This window comes from Manacus candei, unplaced genomic scaffold, assembly GCF_025592945.1.
Source record: "Manacus candei isolate 608988 ecotype Guabito, Panama unplaced genomic scaffold, ASM2559294v1 h1tg000098l, whole genome shotgun sequence".
NCBI classification, from domain to species: Eukaryota; Metazoa; Chordata; class Aves; order Passeriformes; family Pipridae; genus Manacus; species Manacus candei.
Window position 1 is genome coordinate 407,257 of NW_026138146.1, and position 8,796 is coordinate 416,052.

At 56.9% G+C, this 8,796-nt stretch overlaps 1 protein-coding gene across 1 annotated transcript; it reads right to left on the bottom strand.

The window, feature by feature from the left end:
• Positions 1-4,893: 4,893 nt before the first annotated feature.
• LOC127461242 (keratin, type II cytoskeletal cochleal-like) lies at positions 4,894-8,537 on the bottom strand. The gene is made up of 9 exons (XM_051768872.1): positions 8,040-8,537; positions 6,935-7,149; positions 6,731-6,791; positions 6,496-6,591; positions 6,177-6,341; positions 5,939-6,064; positions 5,617-5,837; positions 5,295-5,329; positions 4,894-5,171 (listed from the first exon to the last, which is right to left on the bottom strand). Exons 1-9 carry the CDS (start codon positions 8,535-8,537, stop codon positions 4,894-4,896), a joined length of 1,695 nt encoding a protein of 564 aa, XP_051624832.1.
• Between the last annotated feature and the right edge of the window lie 259 nt (positions 8,538-8,796).

The following is an 8,796-nucleotide window of genomic DNA, read 5'->3' on the forward strand; positions in this document are numbered from 1 at the left end:
ATATATAAATATAAATATAAATATAAATATAAATATAAATATAAATATAAATATAAATATAAATATAAATATAAATATAAATATAAATATAAATATAAATATAAATATAAATATGCCCTTATTCCATGCCAGGTGAACATTCCCAGCCCTGACCAAAGCAGTGCTCCATAAAAGCACTGAATAGTTGGATAAATCATTAGTGGGAATTAATTTGCTCATTATATCCCCATAATGAACATAAATATTTTATAATATGAATATATTTGTATTTATATTTATATTATATAAAATTCATATCGTGTGTCATCTATTAAATAAATATAAATGTAAATGATATTAATGTAAATAAATATAAATATAAATATAAAAATATAAATATAAAATATATAAATATAAATATTAATATATAAATAATATATAAGTATAGATGTAAATATAAATATAAATATAAACATTTTATAAAATAAATATATTTGTATTTGTATTTATATTTATATTATATGAAATTCATACGTGTGTCTTATATATAAAATAAATATAAATATAAAGAATAGTAATGTAAATAAAAATAAAACCAAAACATATTAAAATATATAAATATAAATATATAAACATATAAAAGAAATATAAATATAAATATAAATATAAATGTAAATATAAATATAAATATAAATATAAATATAAATATAAATATAAATATAGATATAAATATAGATATAAATATAAATAAGAGATACACTTATTCCATGTCAGGTGAACATTCCCAGCCCCGACCAAAGCCGTGCTCCATAAAATCAGATATTTCCCGCTCTCCTCATCCCAAACCAGGTGAGTCTCCTCCGTATTTCCCGTGTCCAACGCAAGGAACCCAAAATCCCGGTGGCTCCTCCCCTCACCAACGTCATTAGTGACAATTAAAACCCCATCCCGGCCCTAATTAGAGCCAATAAATTGGGATTCCCGGGAATCTCGTAAACCCCGCCCCGATCCCGTCCCTTCCCGTGTCCCAGTGCCAAGAACCTGCTCCACCTGCACCCTGATCCCGGCTTTGGGAGGAATCTCCGGGATCTCTGACCCCCCCCGGGCTCCCCGCTCCTGTCAGGGGTTGTAGGGATGGAAAAGTTCTCCCCCCAAACCCCCTTTTCTCTGGGATGAGCCCCCCCAGCTCCCTCGGGAGTTCTCCCGTCCCTTCCCGTGTCCCAGTGTGAGGAACCCACACCCCCCGTGCCCTGATCCCGGCTTTGGGAGGAATCGCCGGGATCTCCGACCCCCCTCAGGCTCCCCACTCCTGTCAGGGGTTGTAGGGATGGAAAAGGTCCCCCCCGAGCCCTCTTTTCTCCGGGATGAGCCCCCCCAGCTCCCTCGGGAGTTCTCCCGTCCCTTCCCGTGTCCCAGTGCCAAGAACCTGCTTCACCCACGCCCTGATCCCGGTTTTGGGAGGAATCTCCGGGATCTCCAACCCCCCCAGGCTCCCCACTCCTGCCAGCGGTTGTAGGGATGGAAAAGTTCTCCCCCCAAACCCTCTTTTCTCTGGGATGAGCCCCCCCAGCTCCCTCGGGAGTTCTCCCATCCCTTCCCATGTCCCAGTGCCAAGAACCTGCTCCTCCCGTGCCCTGATCCCGGCTTTGGGAGGAATCTCCGGGATCTCCAACCCCCCCAGGCTCCCCACTCCTGCCAGGGGTTGTAGGGATGGAAAAGTTCTCCCCCCAAACCCCCTTTTCTCTGGGATGAGCCCCCCCAGCTCCCTCGGGAGTTCTCCCGTCCCTTCCCATGTCCCAGTGCCAAGAACCTGCTTCACCCACGCCCTGATCCCGGTTTTGGGAGGAATCTCCGGGATCTCCAACCCCCCCAGGCTCCCCACTCCTGCCAGGGGTTGTAGGGATGGAAAAGTTCTCCCCCCAAACCCCCTTTTCTCTGGGATGAGCCCCCCCAGCTCCCTCGGGAGTTCTCCCGTCCCTTCCCATGTCCCAGTGCCAAGAACCTGCTCCTCCCGTGCCCTGATCCCGGCTTTGGGAGGAATCTCCCGGATCTCCAACTCCCTCGGGCTCCCCACTCCCATCAGGGGTTGTAGGGATGGAAAAGGTCCCCCCCGAGCCCCCTTTTCTCTGGGATGAGCCCCCTCAGCTCCCTCCGGAGTTCTCCCGTCCCTTCCCATGTCCCAGCACGAGGAACCCGCGACCCCCCCCACCCTGATCCCGGGTTTGGGAGGAATCTCCGGGATTTCCAACTCCCTCGGGCTCCCTGCTCCTGCCAGGGGATTGTACTGATGGAAAAGCTCCCCCCAAGCCCCCTTTTCTCCGGGATGAGCCCCCTCAGCTCCCTCGGGAGTTCTCCTGTCCCTTCCCATGTCCCAGCACGAGGAACCCGCGCCCCCCGTGCCCTGATCCCGGGTTTGAGAGGAATTTCCCGGATCTCCAACCCCCCTCGGGCTCCCCACTCCCGCCAGGGGTTGTAGGGATGGAAAAGATCCCCCTCCAAGCCCCCTTTTCTCTGGGATGAGCCCCCCCGGCTCCCTCCGGAGTTCTCCCGTCCCTTTCCCAGCTCTGGACTTGCTCCAACCGCTCCACGTCTTCCTCAGGGACCCCAAAAGTGCCCCTGGATGGGATCCAGCGGCCGAGGGGAGCCCAACCCTCCCATCCGAGCATGAGGCCCTTGAGCAATTCCTGTGAATTCCCTTTTTTCCTGAGCGCAGCAGATGGGAAAGATAAAAACCCTCCTGGCCCCTCTCCAGGAAAAACTCCGGCAGCTCATCAAAGGCCTGTGGGTTTGGGCTTGGGCTTCCCGGGTTTCAACACCCTGCAGGATCCTCCTCCTCCTCTGCCTCCCTCCAGAGGGTGTCCCAGGGATGTTCCGGGGCTGTTCCTGTCCTTGGATTCTTCGCTGGGATGAGGAAGAGTGAGATGACTTTGGAATCTTCACTGGGATGAGGAAGATGAAGATGATTTCAGATTCTTCGCTAGGATGAGGAAGAGGGAGATGACTTTGGAATCTTCACTGGGATGACACCTGCCACCATCCCAGGGGGATCCAGCCTGGCCTTGGACACTTCCAGGGATCCAGGGGCAGCCACAGCTTCTCTGGGAAACCCATTCCAGGGCCTCCCTGCCCTCCCAGGGAGGAATTCCTTCCCAATATCCCACCTAACCCTGGGAAGCCATTCCCTGTGTCTGTCCCTCCAGCCCTTGTCCCCAGTCCCTCTCCAGCTCTCCTGGAGCCCCTTCAGGCCCTGGAAGTGGCTCCAAGCTCTCCCTGGATCCTTCCCTTCCCCAGGTGAATCCCCCCCAGCTCTCCCAGTCTCTCTCCATACCAAAGGTTCTCCAGCCCTTGGAGCAGCTCCGTGGCCTCCTCTGGGCTCATTCCAAGGGCTCCACCTCCTCCCTGTGCTGGGAATCCCCCCTGGAGGCCCCTCTGGATTTCGTGGCCGGGTCCCACCAACCTCCCACCCTCCAACACCCCCGAGTCCTTCTCCTCAAGTCTCTCCCTGTTCTTTCCCCCCCCCAGCCCCGGGGTGTGTTTGGGATCACCCCGACCCCGTGTCCCCCCCCCGGGGATCTTTGGGGTGACAAAACACTGGAACATCTTCATCTCTCTGCAGTTTATTGGGGATGAAAGAACTCAGGGTCGGGAAGCAGCAGGTCCACGGGACAGAAGGTGGGCGATGGAGCCCCTCACGTGCCAGGTGGGAAGGGGAGGAGGGAAAAGGATCCCTCAAACGTTAAAGCTGCCAAATGACTCCACCGGGGGAAGGTGGACAACTCCAGAGACCCGTTTCTCACTCCTCAGACTGACCGTGGGGCTTCGGCCCCTCCCTCCTGCTCGGGTGGGGTCCTGGCAGGGCTGAAATGGGTGGTGGGACACCGGGGGAGGGGGGACACGGACCTTCCAAAGGGACAGGAAAGAGCGGCTGGACACGGATTCCTCCTCAGCCAGAGCGGCAGCCCCGGGGCGGCAGCGAGGGGGGAGCTCTGGGTGCCCGGGGAGATGTTTCACCCCTGGGGGGGCTCAGCGAGGGGCCAGCAGGGCGGGGTCTCACTGCAAACCTCATTTAGGGATGATTTCCCCTGGGAACAGGTTGTTTCCTGCTGGATTTGGGCAGGAGGGGAAGCTCTGAGTTCCGGGTACCCGCAGGGAGATGTTTCACCCCTGGGGGGGCTCAGCGAGGGCTCAGAGAGGGCCAGCAGGGCGGGGTGTCACTGCAAACCTCATTTAGGGATGATTTCCCCTGGGAACGGGTCGTTTCCTGCTGGATCGGGGCAGGACAGGGAGCTCTGGGCCCCAGGGAGATGTTTCACCCCTCGGGAGGCTCAGCGAGGGGCCAGCAGGGCGGGGTCTCACTGCAAACCTCATTTAGGGACGATTTTCCCTGGGAACAGGTTGTTTCCTGCTGGATTTGGGAGGTGGGGGAGCTCTGGGTGCCCAGGGAGATGTTTCACCCCTGGGGGGGGGCTCAGCGAGGGGCCAGCAGGGCGGGGTCCCTCATTTAGGGACGATTTTCCCTGGGAACGGGTCGATTCCTGCTGGATCGGGGCAGGACAGAGAGCTCTGGGTCCCAGGGAGATGTTTCACCCCAGGGAGGGCTCAGGGAGAGGTCGGGCGGGGCCAGCAGGGTGGGGTCTCACTCCAACCTCATTTAGGGATGATTTTCCCCGGGAACGGGTCGTTTCCTGCTGGATTTGGGAGGTGGGGGAGCTCTGGGTCCCCAGGGAGATGTTTCACCCCTCGGGGGGCTCAGCGAGGGCCCAGCAGGGCGGGGTCTCACTCCAACCTCATTTAGGGATGATTTCCCCTGGGAACGGGTCGTTTCCTGCTGGATCGGGGCGGGAGGGGCTGCGCTGCCGGGGGGAGGAAGGGGAAGGAGCTGCTTTCCTTTAGGGGGGCCCGGGGGGGGGGTGCTCAGTACTTGACCCCCGAGGACTTGACCGTGGTGGTGGTGACACATCTGCGCACCGAGGACGAGCCCCCCCCGGCCACGAAGTTCCCGGCCGAGGAGCTGCACACCCTCCCGCTGCCGGAGGAGAAGCCCCCGCTGAGGATCCCCCCTCCCACCCCGCAGCCGCCCCCGACGACGCTTCCTCCTCCTCCGACCACGCACACTCCTCCTCCTGCCAGCCCGTTGCCGGCCCCGAAGCCGCCGGCCCGGCCCCCGCACACGGTGGTCCTGCCCACCACGGCTGCAAGAGAGAGGGGCAGACCGGGTGAACATCCTCGAACATCCCGGGAGTCCTCAAAAAACCCCCAACCACCCCCCCAGGATAAAGGTAATTCCCGAGAGAAAAGGATGGAAAAGTACTCACAGACATTCACGTTGGACGGGTTGTCTCCGCAGAGCCTGTGAAGGGAGAGGAGCAGAGTGTGAGACTGAGACAAGTGAGCCCCAAAACTCCACGAAATCCCCCCGATATTCCCTGTATGTCCCGTTTCATTTCAGGTCAGTCAAACCCCCGGAGGAACGTTCCACCTTGGGACCACGTTTCCCTTTGGGGCTTCAGAATTCGGAGTTAGAAAAATGGAGGGAAATCAGATTTCACCATCAAACACGCTGTGAGAGGTGATGAGAGGTTAATTCGACCCAAGGAGGGGCAGGAGCTCGATCAGGCCGAGGCTGGGAGGTCTCACCTGTTCTCCTCCCCCTCCAGCAGCTTCCTGTACATGGCGATCTCCACGTCCAGCGCGATCTTGATGTTCAGCAGCTCCTGGTACTCCTTCAGCAGCCGGGCCAGCTCCTCCTTGTCCTTGCTCAGGGCACATTCCAGCTCCTCCAGCTTCCTGCGGGCGTCCTTGAGGGCCAGCTCGCCCCTCTCCTCGGCCTCGGCGATGGCCGACTGCAGGTGGTGGTTCTGCGGGAAGGAAACGTTTCTCGTTCCTGGAGAATCCTCGGGGATTCACTGGGGGGAGAACAGGCAGGAACCGCCCCAGGAGGCACCAACCAGCCCTTTACCTGCTTCTTCACGTTCTCGATCTCCGTCCTCAGCCTCTGCACGTTCCTGGTCAGCTCCTGGATCTCGATCTTGGTGTTCCGCAGGTTGTCCCCGTGGCGCCCGGCCGTGCTCTGCAGCTCCTCGTACTGGTGGCACGAGGGGACAAAGGGACCCGTCAGTGACACAACTGACCCAGGGCTTGGGTGGTTGGGCAGCAGGGACTGTCCCAGGGGCCCGGACTCCCTGCCAGGAGCTCACCCTGCTCTGGTACCAGGCCTCGGCCTCGGCGCGGCTGCTCTGGGCGATCTGCTCGTACTGGCGCCGCACCTCCTCGATGATGCTGTCCAGGTCCAGGTGCCGGTTGTTGTCCATGGACACCACCACGGACAGGTCCCGGCTGATGGTCTGCATCTGGGCCAGCTCCTGTGACCAAGACAGGCAGCACAGCTCAGCCTCGAGCCTAAATCCACCCGGACACCCAGCCTGGCCTCGGGGTCCTCGGCCACCACACCCTCATTAAAGCTTCGCCCAGGGGAAGGGAGAGCTCCTGGAGAGAGCTCCTAGAGAGAGCTCCTACCTCCTCGTAGATGCACCTCAGGAAGTTGATCTCGTCCGTCAGGGCTCCCACCTTGGCCTCCAGCTCCACCTTGGTCATGTAGGCACAGTCCACGTCCTACAGGAGAGATCCCACCGATGACCAACCCCTTCCTCTAATCCCGCAGGAGCTGCCAGCTCTTCCCAGTGCCAAGTCCTTGCAGTGTCTGTGCACCCTGTCCTGTCCCCCCTGTCCCTCCCGGTGCCTCTGCACTCACCTTCTTCAGCACCACGAACTCGTTCTCGGCCGCCGTGCGCCGGTTGATCTCCTCCTCGTACCTGGGGGGGCACAGGGCAGGGTGGCACCTCGGGCCCCTCGTCCCTCACCCAGTGGGACCCCCCTTCTCTCCAGGGCACCCTCAGCCCTGTCCCTGCCCGTGGGGTGTCCCGGGTGGTCCCTGCCCGTCCCCCCGGGCACTCACTTGCACTTGTACTCCTCCACGTACTGCCGCATGTTCTGCAGCTCCGACTCCAGCTGCCCCCGCTGCCCCAGCAGGTTCTCCAGCTGCCTCCTCAGGTTCTGGATGTAGTTCTCAAAGATCACATCCAGGTTCTTCCTCGGCCCCACCGGCCCCTGCTGCTGCAGCAGCTCCCACTTGGTGGAGAGGACCTTGTTCTGCTGCTCCAGGAACCGGACCTGAACCCAACAGGGGTGTGTGAGACATTCCCGAGGGAACATCCCGCTGCCCAAACCTCCTGGGAGCTCTGGGGGGCCAAGGGAATCACTCCCCGAACCCCCAACAGGACATGGCTTCCAAGAGCAAAATTCCTCCCTTCTTTCTCCTTTTTTTTTTTATTTTCCGTTTTCCTTAAATTCTCCCATTGTTCTCCTCCTACGTTTCCACTCTCTTTTTCTACAATTAATATTATTAATTTTTTTTACCTATTGGAACGATTCCATTCCAATTTTACAAACTATTTTCATTTCCAGTTGGGAACGTTGCCCCACATTATTTTTTAGGAGCCTCAGATCATTTTCGACTTCCCAGTGAACAAAATCCCATTGATCTCCATATCCTCTCCTCTCATCAGTCAATTCCAATTTCCTAATTCCAGTCCCAAATTCCAATTTATGGAAATTATTCCCTAAATAAGTCATATATTTAAAAAAAAAAAAGCATGTTCATACCCAACATTCTCCCATTCATACAATTTAGAGAGAACTCGTCTGCACTTGAGCTGAAACGAGGAATGGCCTGGATTTACTTGGAAGCTCATTCCTGGATTTTAAGTTCCTTGAAATAAACTTATCCCTGAGAAAGCGCAGACTTTAAGGGAACACTTGGATAAGGGAGTGTCTCCCGATCCCTGTGGCCTGGCTGCCCAGAGGGCACCGGAGACAAAACCGAGGGAGAACTTGGATCAGGGTTTGGGATCCACAAATATCCCTCAGTTTCTCCATGGACACAACATTTTGGCATTTCCCAAGGAAAACTCTCCCTGGCCAACACCGACCCGAGGAGGACAACCTTCCCCCCTCCACAGAATTCCCCCAGAATTCCCCCATCCCGGAGCAGACCCGCTCACCTTGTCGATGAAGGAGGCGAACTGGTTGTTGAGGGTCTTGATCTGCTCCTTCTCCTGGCACTTCACCTGCTGGATCTGGGGGTCGATGTCCACGTGGACGGGCCGGAGCAGGGTGGGATCCACCTGCACGGGCTGGATCCCCCCGGGGAACCCGGGGCCGCCCCGGACGGGCCCCACAAAGCCGCCGATCCCTCCTCCGATGACCCCTCCTGGGATTCCGCCGAACCCTCCCACGAATCCTCCGCTGAATCCCGGGATCCGACATCCGTAGGAGCCCCCTACGGACATCCTGGCGCTGCCCCCCAGGTTGTGGAGGCTCCGGCTGCTGAAGCCCCCGCAGCGTCCCCCTCCTCCGACCCCTCTGGACGTGGAGAAGGAGCTGTAGCTGATCCGGCTCCGGCCGCCGCTGCCCCCAAACCCGCCGCCCACGGCGGAGCAGGAGCTGAAGCCCTTCCTGCTGCCCATCCCGAAGCTCCTGCACACGGACTGACGGGACATCCCAATGCTCCACAGAGCCAAAGGCACGGAGGACGAGGAGATCGGCGGAGCCGGGCTGGCGCCGAGGGCAGAGAGAAGTGCTCGGAGTCTTCTCTGGCTCCCCGGCTCGGGGCATTCCCTTTTATCCGCTGCTGGGGGTGGGCCGGGGCGGCTTGGGCGTGAAGAGGAAACGCATTTACTGTCTCCATCAGCTCCGTGCGGTTTCCAGGCTTTTGCCAAACCGGCGACTCCACCCAGAAATCCTCCTGGCCGTGCAGAA

Bases quoted from the DNA above. Each gene is read 5' to 3' on its own strand.
- LOC127461242 (XM_051768872.1), bottom strand. From the start codon at position 8,537: ATGTCCCGTCAGTCCGTGTGCAGGAGCTTCGGGATGGGCAGCAGGAAG. The intron at 7,150-8,039 runs GTGAGCGGGTCT...TGTTGGGTTCAG, and splicing joins TCGCCTCCTTCATCGACAAG to GTCCGGTTCCTGGAGCAGCA. The intron at 6,342-6,495 runs GTAGGAGCTCTC...TCTTGGTCACAG, and splicing joins TGAGGTGCATCTACGAGGAG to GAGCTGGCCCAGATGCAGAC.